This window comes from Castanea sativa, chromosome 11 (genome assembly GCF_040712315.1).
Source record: "Castanea sativa cultivar Marrone di Chiusa Pesio chromosome 11, ASM4071231v1".
NCBI classification, from domain to species: domain Eukaryota; kingdom Viridiplantae; phylum Streptophyta; class Magnoliopsida; order Fagales; family Fagaceae; genus Castanea; species Castanea sativa.
Window position 1 is genome coordinate 49,913,816 of NC_134023.1, and position 22,841 is coordinate 49,936,656.

Here is a 22,841-nt window from a genome sequence, read left to right on the forward strand (position 1 = left end):
CTAGTAAACCACAGTCACTTTGATTCTAGCAAAGGAACACAAAGATGCTCACATAACTGACTAGAGCACTTGTGAATATGAAACCAATCAGCTTTGGACACATGGCAGAAGTTAGTTACCACAAAGTTTGTATTTCCAGTTTTCCTGCTTGGTTGGAATATATTTATTTAGAGCATTCACACCAATTCATGCAAAAATTTATGTTTATTTTAATGTAAAAACTTTTTTTTTTTTCTATTTTACATACTTTTCAAAACATCTCACATTAGATTATTTATTTTACACTACATTTCATTAAAATATTATTTTTTTCTTGATTTTTTAAATCGTTTATCTTTCTTCGTATACAACAACCATCATCCACCCTCTTTTTTCATATTTGAAATATATAAAAAAAGAATAAACAATTAAATACAAAATGAATAATGTCAGTGTAAATTTTCTCGGTTACTATAACAAACTTATAAATTTACATAATTATATAAAGATTGATGTAGGTCATTTTTTAGGCAAAATTATGTAAATTTTGCATATTCTTTTATTATACATGGATCGATGTAAATGCTCTTAATTAGTTCATCTTCTTCATTTTGATGTTCTGGTTTTGTATATACATAGAAACAGAGCTTTACTTGTAATTATTCTTTCTTACTCTTTGGTTAATAAGAGAATTGGTTATATTTACTTTGAATTTCCTTAGAGAGAGAAAGAGTGAGAAGCCCACACATAGAAACAACTCTTAAATGTGACAAGAAAGACCATTTCTAATGTCTGTTTTACAGAATACCAGAATGATCAGAGTGTCGCTCTCATCCTGGCTGACGACACTCTCAACAGTTAAAAGGGTCACAAGTGAAGCTACTGTAGAAGCCAGCAATTTTTTTTAGAAGGGACCAGCTATATTAAATAAAGTTCTTAAATTCAAAAAAAAAATTAAAGATTCATAATTGAAAAGTAAAAACAATGTTTTATTTCATAAATTTATTTTTAGACTCAGATTGTTTTAATTTTAATCCTAACTTTAATTTTTATATGGCTCAACTTTGAAATGTTCACCGAGTCCATTAACGTGGATATTAGTTGTTGTAATTTAAGATCACATTTTAATGTATTTATTTAGGTTCACAACTTTGACTCAGGGGTTTCACAATCATAAGTTTCAGCATTTGAAATATCGAAATGAGTGATAGCCTCAAAATCCTAAACACTTTTTCTCTTCATATATATATGAATCTGTGAATGATTTTTTCCATAAATTACTCCAACTACAAAATATAAATTAAAATTTATAATCTAGTTATATAGTCTTAAAAACATTGCAGAACTGAATATCTCTCTATAATAATTCCGCATACTAGTATCATTCCTATCAATATGATCAAATTTGGAATACAAATAAAATATAATAATGTTAGAGCCATATGTTTCATTAGTTGGCATATCCTTTGACAAAATGTACTTTACTTGTATTTGGATAGTTTTAAGTGAATTCTAAAATATCATGAAATATGTCTTATAAACAAAACAAGTGGTATTATTGAATATATGAAGATTGCACCAAGAAACAAGTGTGAAAAGTTGAAAAGAGTGAACCTCAACACAAGCTCGATACAAGTTTCTATCAAAGATTTAGTGAATCTCGATACAAACTCGATACTACTTGATCTATCGAGCTTCAAAGATCCAGAATTCCAAAAAATATTTTTGGCCCATGATGAGTTGGAGTTCTAAGGTTTCAATTCGTTCACTAAACTTCTAGATTATATAAAATGATTATTTTATAGCCGTCATCGTGTACAGAGACTCACATAGAGAATCTATACACTTATTGTTAAGCTACTGTGTTCATACGTGCCTTAGGATTTTGTGATCTAAGTGCTTCCTTCTATTAAAGTGTATTGAAGAACTTAGCATCTAAGAATAAGCTTCAAGTTGTTGGGAGTAAGTAACATACTGGATTCGTGCAAAAGGAATAAGTCTACAAAATCAAGACCAATTAAGGATTGGCGTGAGGATTCTACTGTAGATATGTACTTTGAGATAGGCCCGATTTGAGTTAAGATTCGTTATACTTGTAATCTCTTGATTTTGACTAATGATTCTTGGTAGTGGTGACATGAAAATCACTTGGTGGAGGTTTTTTTTTTTTTTTTTTTTTTTTTTTTTTTTTTTTTTTCTTGTGAAAGCTTTTCTCCATTAGTCAACAAATCACCGTGTCAATTTATTTTCCGCTACACTCTAGATTATTATTTATGCCTCCATGATATTGCATGTAATTTGACCTAATTAATCAACTTGGGTAACTAAATTAATGAATTGGGGCTAACCTATAACACAACAAATAACCTTTTTGTGTGTGTATGTGTGTGTGTGAAGGCAATGAACTTACTTCAGCACTTCAAAGAAAAATAGTTTCAATATGTATTCAAGTTTCAATACCTTACAATATAGAACTTTCTACAAAGGAAAGGATATCACAAACTAAACAGATTGACAACACCGAATACAACTACAAGCAATTACCAATTTTCCAACTATTTGATAAAATCACAAAGAAAATTCTTAAATATTCTTGAGGACAAAAGGCCTTAAGAAATTCAAGAAAGTTACAAGCAGGACTATGACCCCAATAAAAGTTGCAGTGCCTCTCCAAATATCACCAAAATATATTGTTCTCAAGGATCCCATATTACGGTTACAATCGTTGTCATAGTAGTCATTCAGCTCTTGAGCGAGTTTATGGTAACAGGATGTATTTTGCTCTATTTCTAGGCCAAGTTTGTTAACCATAGTGGCCACTGCTTTATTGCTGCCTAACTTATTAACAATAATCCCTTTCTCGACAAGCAATTCCACATCATCTCTAGTGTTGATAAGAAAATCCAATAGCACTATATAATTGCATATGTAAGTTTTAAACGGATAATGACACAGCTCCAGTGCCATGAGGTTTCGGAAAATGCCTTCAGTTTCATCATGTACCTCCAAGCATGGGACTTCTAAGAAAGTTTGCGTATTCACCAAGCATGGACAGTGTTTCAAGCACGGTAAGCAATGCAAGAGCCATGAGCAAGTGAAGCAAGGAAATATTTCCGTGAGCTTACTTTTCTTGAATTTTATGTGAAGTAACCGTCTTCTCTCGTCTGGCTTTTTGAATACCACTCCTGCCTCATCTAGCTTTTTTGCATTATGCAGAGTTTCAATAGGTAGTCCAGTATTTTCTAAATCGGTTGGATAGTAGAAATGTCTCATCAAATCAGTAAAATGTTTTACTTCTAATTCCTTCCCATCAATGATTGTGTCTTTCTCCTCGATATCAGGAAAAAGGTACTTACTTACAAGCAAAAGAAAGGAACTATATTTGTTTTGTTCAGGATTGAAAAATTTTGCATATAACTCGTCAAGAATAAAAAATGGAAGTTGATTCTCAAGTAATAACAAGTCTTGTATTATGTGCTTCCTCAACAATGGTGTACTTGTTACACAATCGTTTCTATCTTCTCTCCCATTGCTTACAACTTCTCCACTGGCTTTGCTTTCATTTTCTCTACACACAGTAGACTTCAAGAAGTGCTCAATGATAAATGCAGAATCCAATAGAACCATTTTCACGAAATCTTCGCTGCTAATATCAAAAATCTCATCATAACAACGACGGATCTCTAGTTCCTTTGCTTCAATAACACTTGCAATATCCTTGTGGTCTTTCCCAGTACGATAGCAAAGTTCCCTGAGATATCTTAGTTTCAGCATTTCCATGGCACCTAGTTCATTTTCACCGTGGTGAAGAGGGCCTATTGAAATTAACTTTGGAGTGTAGGCTTCTTTGTTTACCCTGCGAAGTTTCTTAGGGACTCTGTAGATGCTACATTTATTCCACTGGGCTGGCTCCATTACCAGTGGAATGTCAATGGCCAACTCTTCGCATCTCATTTCTTCTGCAGTTGTATCTAGAAACGAAAGAACTTCTTTTCTAAGTGAATCAGCAGCAGTAGTAAGCTTGGCCATCTTTTCCAATAATCAACAAGTTCAGTTTTCCTAGTGACAGATAAACAACAATCATAATCACTTGAATAGAATCATTAATTCCAAAGTTTATTTCAATTAAAACACAAAAATAAGAACTCGTGAAGAGCCTTGTAGCTTGATATTTCCAACAGAGGTTCAAATTTCCCTCCCCTGTTATTATATGTTTGTAACTATCATATTATCAAACTCACAGTCACCTGCCACCATTAAGGATGAAATCCTAATTGGGCTACAATATATATATATATATATATACACATATATATTAAAGGTAAAAGGTGAAAGATGAAAATAATCTCAAAGTTTAAGGCTCAAAAATGTACTTTGGTCTTGTTAAAAGTTATCCAATTCATAAAAGTTTTAGAAAAGTTTTTAGAAAAGTTTTTATGGAAAAAAAAAAAAAAAAAAAAGTAACTAATATTTTGACAACTTGACTATTTCCTATGAAAACTTAGTTTACTTCTAGTACTTTTTCAACTAAACATCTAGTTAGTTACTACTTTAATTAGAATAATGTGGTAGTGAGTTTTAATCTCCATATTTTATTTAGTTAATGGGTGATAGTAATTTCTCTTAAAAAAAAAATCAATTAAAAAAGTACTGGAGGGAAAGCAAGCTCTTCCTATAGAAGTGGTATCAAAACTTTTTTTAAATACTTTATTAAAAAAGTCCTTAAGAACACTAGTTAACTAGACCCATAAATAATAATAATAAAAAAAAAAAAAAACTTTAAAGTTTGTTAAGATTTTGTAATAGAATGGTTTTAATTTTTCATGTACGCATCACAATTGTCGATTAAGTAATACGTGAGAAATTTATTGACAAACATAGTTATAATATGATGATATGAACATTATATTCAGCCAAGAAATGTAAAAGATACAAGAAATCTTCAAAAATCAACTTTACATTTTGAAGGTACAAGTTGATCATGTTAGAGCAGGAGAATTGTTCACCTATTGGAGCTTTTTATGTAATAACAAATCAATAGCATAGTATCAAATAAGTGAAGAAATGAATATATCAATATTAAGACAAAATGAAAAAAAACAATTGTTTTTTCATTTTGTCTTAATATTAGAAGACTTTCTTTGCGAAGATAATCTTCTAATATTTGAGAGGATTTTTTTTTTTTTTTGGAATAGTCAATTGTGAGTGGTGAAAAAAAATGGTAAATAAATTAAATGCAAAAAGTAGTGGACAAAAAGTATTTATCACTCACAATCAACTATTTCAACATGTTATAAAATTAAGGGCCTGTTTGGTATGTGAGTTTTAACACAATAACTCATATTTTAAATAACATTACACATTTTTTCACACACTTTTTCACCAACACATATGTAAAAAAACACTCAAACAACATAAGTCAAACTGCTCTACCAAACACCCCCTAAATATCCCTAAATCTATTAATGTTTTTATTCTGGATGCCCGTTATGAATTGAAAATGACTTCTATTATTAAAATGACTTTAATGAAAGAGAAATGCTATGTCCACATTATTTTCACAAAAAATTCTAAGAAGCAAGTTGTTATGGATTTTTATTAGGTGACAAAAAATAATTTTAGTAGAGGATTCAAATTTAAATCAATAACAACTTACCATTTATAATTTTTATGAAAGTGTTGTAAAAAATGTTGCACACATAATACTTCTATGTATGAAAAAGTGAATAGAAATAGCATCAATAAATCTTCTTTCTAATCACAAATTATAAAAATAAATTGTATGAAGCTTTATTGTGACAAAAACTGTAACCTTAAATAAGCCGAGGTGATATATGGTGTTTCTATATAGTTTTTTAGATCAATTAAACAAAACTAATTTACACTCATATCTACTTTTATACTAAAAATGCCACACACACACACACGTACCAAAGGAAGATGGTGTGTCTCCTAAATTATAAAAAGTTTAAAAAAAAAAAAAAGTTTGTCTTTGTAGAATTACTCATGAACACATATAGGTCTTCTCCTAAAATAAAAAATAAAAACAAGAAGAAGAAGAAGAAAAAAGAAGAAGAAAAAGATTACACATATATATATTGAGATAAAAGTTTGTATATTTTATCCAAAACAATAATAATAATTATAATAACTTTGCCGCTTCTCTCCAATTATAATCTAATTATATATAATCTTTTTTCTTTTCATCTTTTTTTTTCTTGGTGAATTACATTAATGTATTTTTTTAAGGACAAATTTTAGTTACTAAAGTGGTTATAACTTGAGACTACAACCTAACTCAATAAAATAAACATTACTACATATTTTGAAAATCTAACCGTTGAATTGCATGTTTTTTACACTCTTAATACACATGTCAAATTGTGTGTCAATCAAATATTAATTATTATATGATTTATGATTTATAAGTTTATATTTTATGCATAATTTTAAATTACAAAAACTTGTAATTTAAACAATTTATTGATAGCATAACTATTAATCTTTAATTTTCTAGAAATTTTGTAAGTATATAATGAAATTAAGAAGAAGATATAATCTAATGATGGATTTGTCAAAATTCACCTCCTATAAAAAGATATTGAGTAAGGTTACAACTAATTTTGTAAGATATTGAGTAACTTTTAAAATTCACCTCCTATAAATTAGGTTACAACTAATTTTGTACCTAAATTTTGTCATTTTTATTGAAATATTAATTTTTCTATAAAGAAAGGTTTCAAAAAATGGAAAAAAGAACATTATTATTACTATTATCTTTAAAAACTAATATAAGAAAACCTAATAGAACCTTAAATATTTTATTTAATAATTTATTCTCCTTCATAAAATTAAATTTATACAATAAGCAATAAAAAAAAATGGGATAGTTACATACTAACATAAATTTACATTAGTAAGCTTGGTGTCTATATAGCTATTAATAATATTCTCGTTCATAGGTGAAATTTTAACTTAAAAAGAAAATTCAAAATACAACTTATTCATGCAAAATATCCTTTATAGGTAAACAAACTATAATGAATCTGAGATTATACTGTTGGTTTTATTACATTAAAATATCACTTAATATTCACTTGGATTGCTTTTAGTTTTTGTATCAAGTATTATGTGCATGTGTGCACATGAGCATATATGTTTATACAATTTTTGCACCTTATGAAGTTTAATCTTGGCTCTGCCACCGTATGGTGTAAGACATGTATTTTAGTAACTATGAATATATATTGCAAATTAAAATCCTTTCAATTTTTTTGACCAAGATTTATGAAGCACCAAATGAATACCCGAGAACATTGAAAATTATCCGAAAAATATTTTACACCACACAAAACAGTCTTAATATAGTATACAAACATTTAGAACCCAACTTATAAGGTAAAATTTCAAAGTAAAACATGACCGAATATGAACTCAATTGAATTAGTAAATGCTCAATTTTTGGCAAACTTTATATTGAAGAACAAAAATAAAGTGAAAGGACGGACTAAAGAACCTGCAAATTTTCTTTTGAAGTGAATGCTTGTTAATTCGGAGGGACAGCACAGTTGGCTAGAGATGGTGCCTGATGAAGCAAGCTTTACTTCATTTTCTCTCCGCTCATAACTAAAACTTAATTATAAAAGAAGATATATTGTGCACTTGATGATTCCTTAATATCTTTTGTGCTCCTATTTATAGTGTAAACTCCCCCCCCCCCCCCCCCCTCTCCCACACACACACACACACACACACACACAAAATCATTTCAAGTGGTTCAGATTTATTTTTTAAGAAATAGTATAAGGACAAAGCAAAAAGTAGTAGGTTAATGTGTGAGTGATTGTTAAACACTAACAACCACTTTAGCAAATTGTGACAAACGGTGTGTTTCTAAAATAATTGATTTTTTAAATATAAAAATGTAAAAAATATCATGTCATATTAAAATTTTGGGTAAATTCCACTAACATACTTTGAGATTTGGGCTAATACCAACTAGGTCCAAAACTAGTCAAGTAGGTCTCTAAAGCCAACTTAATCCTTAAACAGTTAGTTAATTTTTTCTCAATTGTTTTAGGAATCAAATTAGTTAGTTTAAAAAGTCTTGAATTTGGTTGGTAATAACCTAAACCTTAGAAGGACGTGGATGAAATTTACCCTAAAATTTTAATTGGTATGATATTCTGTATACTTTTAAATTTGTCAAATTTAATCCAAATCATGAAATAAATTAAATGGGCATGACTTGAGACAGAGAAATTTTTTTTTTTTTTTTTCCTTTTATCTCTCAGGAAAAGCACAAAACACACCATGCTATGATGACGTCATACACACAAATTTACAAAAGAACATACCAACTCGATTCTCACCTTTTCCAGCTTTAAATTACAATTTATTTGCGAAAGCAAAATTCATGGAAGGTTTATGAATAATACTGTGTAAAACAAAGACTTGCACTATTTTGTTCTTTTTCTTTTTCTCCTTTTTTTTCTTTTTCTTTAAAGAGAATGATTTACTTACATCTTATTTAAATACACATAAGATTTCTATACATGTCTACCATCAAGATGTAAAAATGAAGTCACCCTCACAAATGACATTTGCTCTCCCTCTGTCTCTGTCTCTGTCTCTCACTCTCAGACTGATAATCATCATGTAATTGGACTTCAGTTCAGTAATGAAACGATACACTTGCAGTAATGTCAGTTTCAAGCTACAATGATAGACTGATGACCTATGCTAAAAAATCAAACTCTTGACCCCATCGGGTGCAACCACTAATGAAACGATACACTTGCAATTAATTCGTTCATTAAGGAAGCAGGGCCATTGATAATGTCCTTTTATCAAACACAAAAGTAATTCAGAAAGTGTAACCCTCTTCGTGACTGGCAACAAGAGATGAGTCGAGTGCTTATTGAGTGATCTCTCTCTCTCTCTCTCTCTCTCAAACAGAACAAGTACAGCACACGTCATAACGACGACGTCATTCTCATAAACAGAACGAGTACCATACTGGACCATTGTCAATGAAGAAGGCCCACGCCCCACGGCACGTCAAAATCTTTCAATTGCTGGGATTGACTTGCCTTTTAGTCTTTTTGTGGCAAGAAGAGAGCCATGATCCATTCACACGACCTGAATTGTTTTTTTTTTTTTGGTAACTTCACATGACATGATTTACTTGCACCTTATTCACAAAATGGTAGAAATAGATATTGAGTTACGTGGAGCTTAGTTATGCGCATCAATGTTTGTGACCTGACCTGATTTGGAATCATAATGTTTTTAAATGCTATATTTTGTAAGGCCTAGCTCATAGAACAAAGTGTTGCATATTTAGCCTGTGTTAGATCTTTTGTTTCACTCTCTTCGTTCTACAAATAAAAATTTGCTAGATTCTCAAAATAAATAAATAAAAAATAAAAACTTACCACGTGACTACTTATTTCATTAAAATTTTTTTTTTTTTTCATTTTAGTCTCCGAAAAAAATATATAAATAATAATAAAAAAAAACTCAACAAATCAGATCTCCACCAGTCACCAATGCCCACCACCAACACCTAGGTTGGCGTCACTAGAAGAGTCTGTTGACGTCACCAAGAGACATCTACCACGGCCAGTCCACACTTAGCTGTCCAGTAACCAAAAATAAATAACAAAAAAATCCATCAACGTCGCATCGCAATTTTGATGTATTACTTTGTTGGGTTGCAAGCGATGCAACTTATCCAAAGTTATTGGGAAAGAAGTAACATGGTAAAAATTATCCATGTGGGAGATTTTTGAAAACGAAAATAATAATAATAATGGCACTTTGTTCACTGGATCGTGGTGTTTGATGTCTTTACAATTAGACTTGGAACAATCACAATGAAATCCTCAGCTCAAGCAATTTTAAATGGGTGCGGGCCAACAAAGGCGGTGGTGGCCAGTGTAGATCTTATTTGTTGGTTTTTTTATAATTTATTTTCGTAAACTTAAATAAGAATGCAGTAAATTAGAATTTAATAGAATAGGTAAACATGTGGCAAGTTTTTATTTGTAAAGTATGAAGTGGTGGTGTAGGATGTACGTTTTTAAACCCCTTAAATACAATCAGATTAACCTAGTTATTTAGCCAAGTGATTAATGTAGGTAAATTTTATAGATCTAGGTTAACACATATCAATCGTATCATTCAAAGCAATGGAAATATAAATAACACAATGATATGATGACCCAAGAAAACCACACGGTAAAAAACCTGTGGACGATTTAACCTAACTATCCTCATGGTAAACTAAATCCACTATGAAAGAATTGAAGTTTACACAATAGCGACTTAGACCACTAACATCCTATTACTACCTCAAGTAGGAAACTTACTACCACAATCACATGATAGCTACGAATCCACAGACTACTTCTTTCTTGGATTCCCAGCAAGTACAAACACTCCTGTTTGTATATCTTTAAGCTCTTAAATCTGCAACTAAAACGATTACCAAGCTCTTAACATCAACCTAGATCTTGATAATTCTAAGTATGTGTGAAGGCAAACACTTCTAGATCTCACAAAAAATTTACACACACAACATAAAGAGCCACAACAACCACACTAAAAACGTAGCTAGGGTTTTCCCTTTTATACCTAAGGCAAAACATAAAATCTTACACGTAAAACAAGCTTGGGCTGAGTTAAAAAATTCTACAGAAAAAATAATCTGCACAACTTTCAATCAGTCGAGTTTAATTCTCAATCAATCTAGCCAGACAGAATTGCACAATAAATCCTACAGCAACTCGATTCCAACTTTACATAAAAAAAAAAAAAAAAACACATACTTTGAGCACGTCTAAACAAGACTAAAACGTTTTGATCATGGTTTGCCAACATTACAAATTAGAGTTCTAATATATTTAAACCTAAAGGTCCTAAAACCTAACATAGGAAGAGTGAGATAGAAGATAGAGACTAAATTTTACTAGGATAGAATATGCTTAGGCTAGATTTTTCTATAAATATTATCTCATGTACAGTTTATGATGTGAGTATCAATTCTTTTTTTTCTTTTTTTTTACTTTCTTTTTAATTTCTTAGAAAAGGCTGTGAAAACTCAATATTACTAATGATAAAGCTAGTTTATACCCCACATTCTTAATTGCGGCTTGATTAATTTTAGACTTGAAATTTCAATTAGTGTGAAAAATACTAAAGAATATATAGACCCCCAATATTAAATTAAACCAACACAAGCTTATACCCAAACAATAGATGTGCAGAATAATAGGTATAAGCAAAAACCCAAACAAGCAAACAACTCTACACCATAATTAATCACAACACAATAGCAATTAAAGGTAGAGAGTAAGGGTTAGAGAGATGCAAACACAAAGATAACACCGATCCATGTTATCGAAAAGGAAACCGAAGAACTCGGCAAAAAACCTCACCTCCGCCCTTCAAGCGGTCAAATGATCCACTAAAGAATAAAGTTGGGATATACGAATAGCAATAGACCCTCCAAACCTAATATACCCAATGCACTTAAGCCCTCTAAGCTTTTTTCTCCAACAGAGTTAAGCCTAACCGTGTCTTCTTTAACTTCTTGGATCCAGCAATAAGCCCATTGCATTATCCAAGTGAATTAGTCATCTCTGAACTGCTTTCCAAGCACAAAAATACCTCGTCATTGATATGGGTATGGTGAGATAAGCATTTGGCAAATGTACTTCTCAAGGATATGTCAATGGAGAGGGTGAGAGTAGAGGAATTTGGAGAATCAAATGTCAAAGATTGTGGATAAGTCAATCTTAGTTTTTTCTAGGGTTTCTCTCTCAAAATTCTCTTTAGAAGCTCACTACATTTCACATGAAAGTAATGTTAATATGTTCTTAATTTGGTTTATTAACAATTGCCCTAAGGGCACCTATTAACATATTTCAAATACTAAAAGCTGTCAAAAAAATCAATTACATATATATATATATATATATATATATATATATATATATATATATATTTTTTTTTTTTTTTTTTTCATTTGGAAACAAGAGAGATGCTCGGCTCATTTATAAACACAAATTTAGTTACACATGCGTACCACGAGATTGGCCCCATTAATTGTGAATAAATGTGTGCCATAGCTGGACTTAATTAGGATGTCGAAGTAGTTAGGCACTCAGTTAATACAACATTTAATAAGTCATCAATCTCTCTTTAGTCTTTAGTCGGAGTAGTTGAGATGTTTGTTAATGGGGCTGCTAAAAATTAATACTAGTTCTTGCGAAACTTTTGTGGAAAAGTTGTTTGGGGATGTTTTGGAGATTCTGATGGAGTAGTTAATATAGTAAATAAAGTTATCATTTGATCTAAATGCTTTAGCAAATAAGTTTGTCTCGTTCTCTCTTAAAAGTTATCATGGTTTTTTAGTTGAGTTGTGGTGTGCCTTTGTATTAGAATTTAGAACTCCTTTCTCTCTTCCTTGTGTGTGTGTATGTGTTTGTTTCTTACAAAAAAAAAAAAAAAAAAAAAAACAAACAAACAAACAAACAAACAAACAAAAAAACTTTGGGGTTAATTATAGGAAAGTTTTGAAACCACTTTCATAGGAAATGAAAAAAGTTGTCAAAATAATTGTTTTTTTTTTCTTCTTTTCCCATAAAACTTTTTTTAAATGGATTGTTAATCATTGTCCTAAGGGCATCTGTTAGCATTTTTCATTATATTATATTAATCACTCACTCTTATTTAATATAGAACTTTACTTATGCATGTGTACCCAACAATTTCTACTCATGTAGGAGTCATTGCCTCTTTGTAAACCATGGAAAACTCCTACTAGCTTTTGCTTATTCTAAATAATTTACTTTGGATCAATTATTTAAAATCTAATATACCATATTACATATTATGTGACATTAATATCTAATCCTTCAATTTAAAAAAAAAAATATTAATAGATTAAGGAAAAAATAATGATTATAATATAAAAGATAAAATGTTGAAGTTTAATAATAAATAGTAAAACATGAGATTCAAAATATCGATCTACTTCTTTGTTGATTCCGTTTAGAAAAAATAATTAACTCAATCAAATATATGGTTCATTTTGTGTAGAAAATCCAAGTTTTTAGAGGAATATCATTTGATTCATTATCTTATAAATAAAGTAATCAAAATTTTCAAACTATCATCTTTAATATAAACTCTAATAAAAGAGAGATATTGATTTTTTAAATAAAGTATAAATAGTAAGCGAAAAAGTTGTAATTTATGAGAGATATTGATTTTTCAAAGAAAACTGCATTTTAGTATATTTTAAAATGGTAGGACAGAAAGAAACAATTTATATAAATATAATATTTGACCAAAACATATTGGAGATGGGAAACAACTTAAATATGCCAAATCCCATGGAATTGACCAAAGTTTTGACACTACAACAAAATGTATTTTTAGTGATGAAAATTAGTGAGGAAATATTTTTCGTCGCTAAAAATACAGCTTTAGTGACGAAATATGCATTTCGTCACTAAAGCTGAAAAAAATTATAACATTTAGTGACGAAAAATAAATTTCGTCACTATTGTGATCTGAAAAATGGGCGCCAAGGGAGGGAAACTTTGGCGCGAGTTTAATTAATCTATAGTGACGAAATATTTCGTCACTAAAAGTTGAAATTTTTAGTGACGAAATATTTCGTCACTGTAGGTTTTGCACTTACATATTTTTAGTGATGAAATCACAATTTGTCACTAAAAGTATGCTTTAGTGACGAAATATGAATTTCGTCACTAAAAACCTTAACAAAGCATAAAAACTTGATACCTTTAGCGACGACGAAATAGGCATTAGCGACAGAAAAGGTTCGTCGCTAAAGACCTAAGGATATTAGATCACTTAAGCCTCTTATTTTGTCATTTCTCTAGCAAAAACACAAGAACCTCTTATTTCAGCTCCCAAAAGCCTCCAACACAAGAACCTTCAGACCAAAAACACTGAACCATCAGATCAACACACAATCAGCGACGGCGACGGCGACGGTTCCTATCGGCGATGGCGAAGGTTCCTATCGGCGACGGCGACGGTTCTATCGGCGACGGCGACGCTTCAATTCTATCGGATCGGCGACTGAAGGATCGGCGACGCTACAGTTGGATTGGCGACGCTTCAGTTCTATCGGCGACGCTTCAGTTCTAACGGATCGGCGACGCTTCAGTTCTTTCAGATCGGCGACGCTTCAGTTCTTTCAGATCGGCGACGCTTCAGTTCTTTCAGATCGGCGACGCTTCAGTTCTACCGGCGAAGCTTCCTATCGGCGGTTTCTACTGGCGACGGTTCCCATTCGTCGCCAATTTGGTGTCCATCGCGACGATTCAGACACCGGCGACGCTTCAGCTCCCAATCGCCGGCGACGCTTCAGTTCGGACCATCTGGCGACGCTTCCGGTGACGCTTCAGTCACAACGCTTCCAGGTATTTTTCTTTTTCTTTTTTTCCTTTTTGAGTTAATTTTTTTTGTTAATTTTTGTTTCTAAATGCTTGATGTTAATTTTTCTGCTTGATCTAAAATTAGTTCAACAAGATGATTCTTCTTCTAAAATATAATAACAAAACCAATATGTGTTTTTTTTTTTATAAGAAAAATAGTGGGTTCACTCTCAGTGTTTTCATTTTGATTTTAATTCCATTTTTTTCTTTTCTAATTTGAAGTGAAATTTTTTTATGAATTATGGGATCTCTAGCAATAAATAGCTTTTTGATTAATTAGATCTTGAATCTGCCATTGCCCAATTGATTAACCTCATTGCATTCACATATACATACCCAATTTCAATACAATGTACCCCTTTTGGAACTGTTGAAACTGAAAGTACTGTGATGGCCCAGTGTTTCCATGTTAAGAATTTTAGATTTATATCAAACATGCAATGGTGTGTGTTGTAATATACACAATTTCTTAACCCATATATACATATAAACACAAACACACCCAAATAAAATTTTGGGTGTTGATTTAGCACTGTTTAAGGTATATGATTGAGGTGTGTGATTTTTGGTATTTTGTTTCTTCAGTAATTTATAATAGCTACTTGCATGGAAGAAGTTGTTTGATTACCCAGAAAAATATTTGCACTGCTTGTTTCAATATAGGGGTTCTGTTTTCTGTTATGCTCTGTTTGGCTGTGAAAAATGTCCCTTTGGCAAAAACTAGTGATTCATCACTCCTGGCCTAGTGCCTTCGTTTCTTTTTATTATGAGAGGATCATTTTCAAGATTGAAGTACTTATAAATTTAACTTTTCTTTTGCAGGTTAAATACACATTGTTTGCAATAACTTTGGATTTTTTCTAAAAGTTGTAAGCTTAGCTTGAGCAAAGTAAGTAAATTTTAGTAGAAAACCTTATAAAACTTTATACGTGTGATGTTGGAAATTGGATTTGTGGTGGTATGTTGTGTTGGAGCAAGCGGGTGGCTTGCATGGTGTTATAAGGTGGGTTAAACTAATATTGGGAGTGTTTTTCATTTCTTGCAAATGTTAATGAGTATTGTTGATTAGATGTGATAAATAGTATTTTATTTGATTTAAATACTTGTAAAACTCTATACTTGTGATGTTTGTGATTGGTTTTGTGGTGGTATGTTGTGTTGGAGCAAGCGGGTGGCTTGCATGGTGTTATAAGGTGGGTTAAACTAATATTGGGAGTGTTTTTCATTTCTTGCAAATGTTAATGAGTATTGTTGATTAGATGTGATGAATAGTATTTTATTTGATTTCAATATTTGTAAAATTCTATACTTGTGATATTTGTGATTGGTTTTGTGGTGGTATGTTGTGTTGGAGCAAGCGGGTGGCTTGCATGGTGTTATAAGGTGGGTTAAACTAATATTGGGAGTGTTTTTCATTTCTTGCAAATATGAATGAGTATTGTTGATTAGACTTAGATGAATAGTATTTTATTTGATTTCAATACTTGTGCATTAATGAATAAGATAGAACTTTATCTAAGTAGCTTATAGTCTTAGATGTTAGAATACATTATGCATGAGTTATTCTTATTTTACTAAAGTAGCATTTATCTTATTGTAGTCAAACATGGATAAAAGTTGGATGCCAATGGCTAAGACACCTGATGGCAGATTAAGTCGTCCATATATTGAAGGAGTCAATACATTTATTAATTTTGCAAGATCAGTTTTGGACTTGAGTGGTAATATTCCATGTCCGTGTATTCACTGCGTGAATTGCTATCAACAATCTCTTCAAATTGTGCGTATCCATTTGTGTCATCGTGGGATTATGCAATCCTACGTTAATTGCTATAATCATGGAGAACCTCGTGTATTGAACGAGAACATTCATGATAATGAAATGTCGGATGGTGATCATATGGGTGGTATCGATGCCTTAGTAGGTGATCGAATTAGAGGGGAACCAAGAAATGCAACCGAAGATGAGGAGGTGCGTCATTTTGATAAACTTGAGGAAGATGCAAAGCGTGAGTTGTATCCGGGTTGCACTGATTATAATATCTTGAAGTTTGTTATTGAGATGTTGAATGTCAAGGTAATGACCAACTTGAGTAATAAGGGACTTGATATGATGCTAGAATTGTTGACAAAGGTTTTACCAAAAGATAACTTGGTTCCAAGGTCAACTTATGAAGCAAAGAAGATATTACGTGACTTGGGCATGTCATATGAACATATAGATGCATGCAAAAATGATTGTGCACTATTTTGGAAGGAAAATGAAAACCTTGATAAATGTCCGGTGTGTGAGACGCCTAGGTACAAGGATACACGTGCCCAAGGTAAAAAGATTCCTCATAAGGTATTGCGTTACTTCCCGTTGACACCGAGATTGAGGAGATTGTACATGTCAGGCCAAAGAGCTAAGGACATGAGATGGTATATAAACAAACGAGTGGATGATGGGATAATGAGGCATCCGGCTGATAGTGAGGAGTGGAAGGAGTTTGATTTGCAACATCCTGATTTTGCCCTCGAACCTCGCAATGTAAGGTTGGGGTTGGCTACAGATGGATTTAACCCTTTTGGGAATATGAACAACAACTATAGTATGTGGCCTGTCATACTTATCCCCTATAATCTACCGCCTTGGCTGGTTATGAAGGAGCCATATTTTATGTTGTCCTTGCTTATTCCTGGTCCCCATCAACCAGGAAATGAGATTGATACTTACTTGAAACCATTGGTTGACGAGTTGAAGGAGTTGTGGGAAGAAGGTGTAGAAATTTATGATGCTTATAGTAAAGAGCATTTTCAAATGCGTGCAACGTTGTTGTGGACAATACATGATTATCCTGGATTTGGTAACGTGTCTGGGTGGAGGACAAAGGGTTATCATTCTTGTTACACTTGCAACGATGAACCATATTCAGAAGCTTTGGAAAGTAAAATTGGATTCATTAACCATCGAGCTTATTTGCCTATGGAACATCGTTGGAGACATAGTCAGCTGCATAATGGTTTATCGGAGAAACGGAAGAGATCTTTAGAGTTACAAGTAGGAAAGATACAAGAGCAGTTAGATAGAATGCCAAATATAATTTTAGGAAAGCATCCAAGTACTAAGAAGAGACAACTCATTGGGGAGCCAAATTGGTCAAAGGTAAGTATTTTGTATAAGCTTCCATACTGGAAGAATAAGAAGCTTAAGCACAACATTGATGTCATGCATGTGGAGAAGAACATTAGTGAGAGTATTTACGGAACTTTGTTGGGCATTGAGGGGAGAAACAAGGATACTGATAAGGCACGGATAGACTTGCAAAATATGAACTTTAGGCACACGTTGCATTTGAAACAACGTTCTGATGGATCATATGACAAGCCTCGGGCTTTTTTTTCATTAAGCCCAAATGAAAGGGATGGTTTCTATGACTTTTTGAAATCAATCAAGTATCCAGATGGCTATGCAGCCAACATATCAAGGTCAGTGAATGCAAAAAATGGTAGATTATCTGGTTTGAAAAGCCACGACTGTCATGTGCTACTACAACGAATTCTTCCAATTGGGCTGCGAGGGTTTGCACATAAAGATATTAGTATTGTATTGTTTGAGTTAGGCAGCTTCTTTCAAGACTTATGCTCAAGGACCCTAAAGCGGAGTGAATTGGAGAAACTAGAAGAACGTATAGTTCTTATACTATGCAAGTTTGAGAGGTTCTTTCCTCCAGCATTCTTTGATGTTATGGTTCACCTTGCTGTTCACTTGCCTCGAGAAGCAATTCTAGGAGGCCCGGTACAATATCGGTGGATGTACCCAATTGAAAGGTAATTAGACCCTTTAATGCATCCATCAATTGTATCTTTCCCACGTGGTATAAAATCACATAATGTGTGTATTTTTTCCTCGTAGGTACCTTGAAAAATTGAAAAGATACATTTCGAATCGAGCTCGACCAGAAGGTTCGATTGCAGAGGCTTACATTCTCAAAGAATGTATTAACAACTGGTCTTTGTATATTGATGGGATCGAAACTGTGCATAATCGAAGAGAAAGAAATGAAGATTTTGGTGAATCTAGTGAAGGATTGATAGTTTTTTCACAGAGTGCCCGACCTACAGGTGGTAGGCGGAATGATGGCAACTTGTCTCGTGCATTGCTTGATACTGCTCATTGGTACTTATTGTACAATAGTCCTGAGCTAGAGCCTTATTTAAAGTATGTGATTTCATATGCATGTATTGTTTGATTAAGTTTTGAATATTATCTGCAATGCTTAGCTGAAAATAAATCACCTTATTTTTAACAGTGAACACAAAAGTACATTGCATAATCCTACTGGAGAAGCCATAACTCAAATCCAACGACAAGAGTTTCCCAAGTGGTTTAGAGAACGTGTAAGACATTTGAAATTTAATCACACACTAATAAAAATTAAACATTTAAATAGTTTCGTCATTACTTATTAATTAATATCACTTGTTGTATGTCATTATAGATTAATAGACTGAAGGTTAACGAGTCACCAGAAGCTACTAAAGAGTTATGGTCATTAGCAAATGGTCCTAAGCCGCATGTGAAGGAGTACACAGTTTGTATGGTCAATGGTGTAAAATTCCATACAAGGGACCTAGACAATCGTCGTGTAACCCAAAACAGTGGTGTATGTACCGAAGGGGACCATGAGGGAGAAATGCTCGACTTCTATGGTCATGTATGCAAAATTTGGGAATTGGAGTATGTGTTTCGCCATAAAGTTGTTTTGTTCCAGTGTGAATGGTACAATACTGGTACCAATGGTCGAAGGAGAATGATAAGAACCGATGCACACTGCACAAGCATTGATGTTACAAGTCGGTGGTATGAAAATGACCCTTTTATACTTCCTAGTCAAGCGAGACAAGTTTTTTACCTTCAAGATACCAAATTGGGTGAACCTTGAAAAATTGTGCAATCCATCCAACATAGGGGAGTGTTTGATGTCCCGGAAGTCGGGGGTGGAGAATCCAATGATAATACAGAAGATAGTGACGCATTTCAACAAGAAGCGATTGTTGATGTTGTCTCCATCAATGTTGAGGACAATATTATTGACTATTGTATGGGTGATGTTGAAACTAAGATTGTTCTTGAAGGTGGAACTTCAAGAGATGCTAATCAAAATGAAGAGCATGACATACCTGATGTTGATCTTGATATGGATTATGATATGTAGATTTCATAACAATTGTCTTAAATGTTGTGTGCTTATCATAAAGTTTTATGCTTGTCTAAGTAGCAATTGTTTTGTACTTATCTTGAACTTGATATGGATATTGATGTGACCATTTGTTGTGTTGAGTTAGTAGTAATTGTGTTCAAATTTTGCACTTGTGAATTGCTTGATATGGATAGTTTCAAATTTTGCAATTATTTTGCACTTGTTTTGTACTTATTTTGAAAAATGCATAGTTTCAAAAAATGCCCAAAAAGGCCAAATACACTCATAACATACCGAGGTATGAGATGGCAAGATTGGATAAAATGAGGCAAAACCAATAGAGAATTGATGCTTTGGAATTGAAGCACATCTCAACTTCTCTAAAGGATACTGCTCAGTCCAATTGTGCAAAAGGGAAAAGAAGTAGAGCTAGTGTTGTGGTAGATGATGATTATGTACCACCTATTGGTGACGATGACAATAATGATGAGTCATCTAATTCTGTAATCCATAAGGTACAATAGATGTTCCATAGGATACAATAGATGATAATAATTTTATTATTCCATTACTTGTAATAACTTTGTTGTTCCATTATATGTATGTTTGTTAGTTACAGATGGCACCAGGACGACTTACACGCTCACGAGGTGAGGCATCTATCCCTGTGATTCAATCTACGGTCCAATCTACGGAAAAACCTCCTAAAGCAGATCCTCCCATCCAAAGTTCTTCTAGTGCGGAGGCGCAGACTACTGGCGCATTAACTAGCACAACTGGTAATTACATAGAACATACTTAATTACAACTGCACCCTGTTTTTACTATTGAGATTATACTTCACTTAATTTAGTTATAATATACATGGAATGTGTAATTTCTTAACATTAATAATGTTTAAATAGGATCTGCTAGCAGAAATACCCGTGGAACAACACGTGGTATAGCAGTACGGGCACTTGTTGAAAAAAATGGTAAGTTGCCAGTACGTATAGCTGCAGAATATGATGCTCCTGTTGGGAAGAATGCGTGCAAGCTTGTCAATCAAATTGGTTTACAAGTGCGAAGTAATTTGTCCAGTTACAACGTGAAAAATTGGAAAAATGTTGATGCTGCTACTAGAGATGTGGTGCTTCAAAATATCGCGGTAAATTTACATTGATAACGTCTAACTCGTCTTTGTTTTCATTAAGCATATTAAATTCATATAATAGTATTTTTATAATACATATACACTTCATTTTACAGGATCAGTTTGAGCTACTAGGGGATTCCAACTTGGTAACGAAAACATTAAATACAAAATGTGGAAGATTATTGAGTTCTAGCTCCTACAAGTTGCATCAAGCTTATAAAAAGCTCGTACAATCTCATGGTGCTGACTATGCAAGAAGCCACCCGCCAAAGAATGCCAAACTTGAGTTGTGGACTGAACTAATTGATAAGAGATGGACCAATAAGGATTGGCTGGTAAATTATTTATGCATATATTATTATTATCCAATGTTTACTATATTATGTTGTAAACTAATTAGATTAATACTTAGATAAAGTAAATATATACTGTTTTATTCATGATCTAATAGATATCTTGAATGTTGTTTATTAGGAAAAATCAATAAAGAACTCTGAAAATAGGAAGAAAACTTCAGGCAAACATAGATGCGGGACAAAGGCACTTGCTGTTAGGGTTGATGAGGAGGTGCGTATTTTTTCATTTTTCTTAAACTTTAGTATATTACATGTTGTGATTAATTAAGCATAACTATCTAACACTTGAATGTTAATTAATCAGACAAATAGTAATGATGGTCAAGTTCCTGAATTGGCAAAAATTTTCAAAGATGTTCATTTCAATCCAAATACTAATATGTGGATACACCATGAGGATGAAGCGACATACGTATGTATATCATTCCATCCTTATCATTCCATCTCTATCATGATTGTAAAACTATAACATATGTATTATTAACGTTGTGATTGTTTGTTTGTTTCTCTTTTTCAAATGATAGGAAAATATTCTCAAAGTGCAAGAGGATCATTGTCAAGATCCTAATGCAATTCCCCTTACACAAGAGGAGATCTCAAACTTGGTTTTTAAGAAGAAGTCCGGTATTGTAAAAGGACTTGGCATGAGACCTTCCTCTTCTCTAGTAACCACCGCCTCATCTAATTCCTCGGTGGAGTATATTCAATGGTTAGAAAATGAGATCATTGAGCTCAAAGAGGCAAGAGCTAGGGACCAAGAGGAGCGAGCTAGGGACCAAGAGGCACGAGCTAGGGACCAAGAGGCACGAGCTAAGCAAGAAGAGGTCCAAAAGAATATTCTTAACTTTTTAAGGAGAAATGGTTATGATGACGCTCTTACCTATGGGGGTGATTCAACTTCAAGTTAAAACATGTTTTGGTTAGTACTTTCTTCTAGCAATTGACCCACATTACATGGTGTGACTACTCTTAATGTATTATTAGAAATGTTTCTCCTAACATAATTAATGTTTTCACTTTATGATTTTAATGTAGTATTGGTTTTATATTTGTGCAGATTTCTTATTGGTGGTTTTAAGGAGATTTACTTTTGGCATTACTTGAAGACATATGAGGACATCTTCCGTTTGTTCTAATTATATTATGCTACACTTTTTATATTGTTATAAAACATCTTGAGTTATTTTATATGTTGAAAACAATTATTGTATGGAAGGAGTTTGAATTAGATATTTGTTTTATTTTTTACTTGTGGAATGTATGGATCTTTTTTTATAAATGTGTTGTTGAAATAAATGTATTATTCAAATGTGAGGTTTTAGTAATGTAATAACAGGTTACAGGTTAATATCAAAACCATGAAAAAAATAAAAACAGAAAATAAGTTTTAGTGACGAAATATTTCGTCACTAAATGTAACAAAATTTTGTAAGAAATAGTTTTAGTGACAAAAATTTTCATCACTATATGTGCATGGATTTTCTTAAAAATAATTTTAGTGACGAACTTTTTCGTCACTATATGTACCCAATAAATAGTTTTAGTGACGAAATTATTCGTTACTAAATATGATTTAATAAACTAAAGTGTTTTTAGTGACGAAATATTTTCGTCACTGAATGGTGTTTTTAGTGAGGAAAACATTTAGTGACGAAATATTTTCGTCTCTAAAAGTTAAAAAAAAAAAAATCAAATCGGACTTTTAGTG

At 32.4% G+C, this 22,841-nt stretch overlaps 3 protein-coding genes across 3 annotated transcripts; 2 read left to right on the forward strand and 1 right to left on the reverse strand.

Moving 5' to 3' along the window:
• Positions 1-2,496: 2,496 nt before the first annotated feature.
• On the reverse strand, positions 2,497-7,624 carry LOC142617730 (UPF0481 protein At3g47200-like). The gene is made up of 2 exons (XM_075790684.1): positions 7,496-7,624; positions 2,497-4,038 (listed from the first exon to the last, which is right to left on the reverse strand). Exon 2 carries the CDS (start codon positions 4,006-4,008, stop codon positions 2,563-2,565), a length of 1,446 nt encoding a protein of 481 aa, XP_075646799.1. The 5' UTR covers positions 4,009-4,038; positions 7,496-7,624; the 3' UTR covers positions 2,497-2,562.
• An 8,441-nt stretch (positions 7,625-16,065) lies between these two features.
• On the forward strand, positions 16,066-18,041 carry LOC142616657 (uncharacterized). Its single transcript, XM_075789462.1, has 2 exons — positions 16,066-17,927; positions 18,035-18,041. The coding sequence occupies exons 1-2, from the start codon at positions 16,066-16,068 to the stop codon at positions 18,039-18,041; spliced, it is 1,869 nt and encodes a 622-aa protein (XP_075645577.1).
• A 998-nt stretch (positions 18,042-19,039) lies between these two features.
• On the forward strand, positions 19,040-22,332 carry LOC142616658 (uncharacterized). Its single transcript, XM_075789463.1, has 11 exons — positions 19,040-19,156; positions 19,214-19,302; positions 19,411-19,627; positions 20,029-20,157; positions 20,262-20,421; positions 20,548-20,789; positions 20,891-21,112; positions 21,252-21,344; positions 21,438-21,545; positions 21,658-22,052; positions 22,191-22,332. The coding sequence occupies exons 1-10, from the start codon at positions 19,040-19,042 to the stop codon at positions 22,039-22,041; spliced, it is 1,761 nt and encodes a 586-aa protein (XP_075645578.1). The 3' UTR covers positions 22,042-22,052; positions 22,191-22,332.
• Positions 22,333-22,841: the final 509 nt, after the last annotated feature.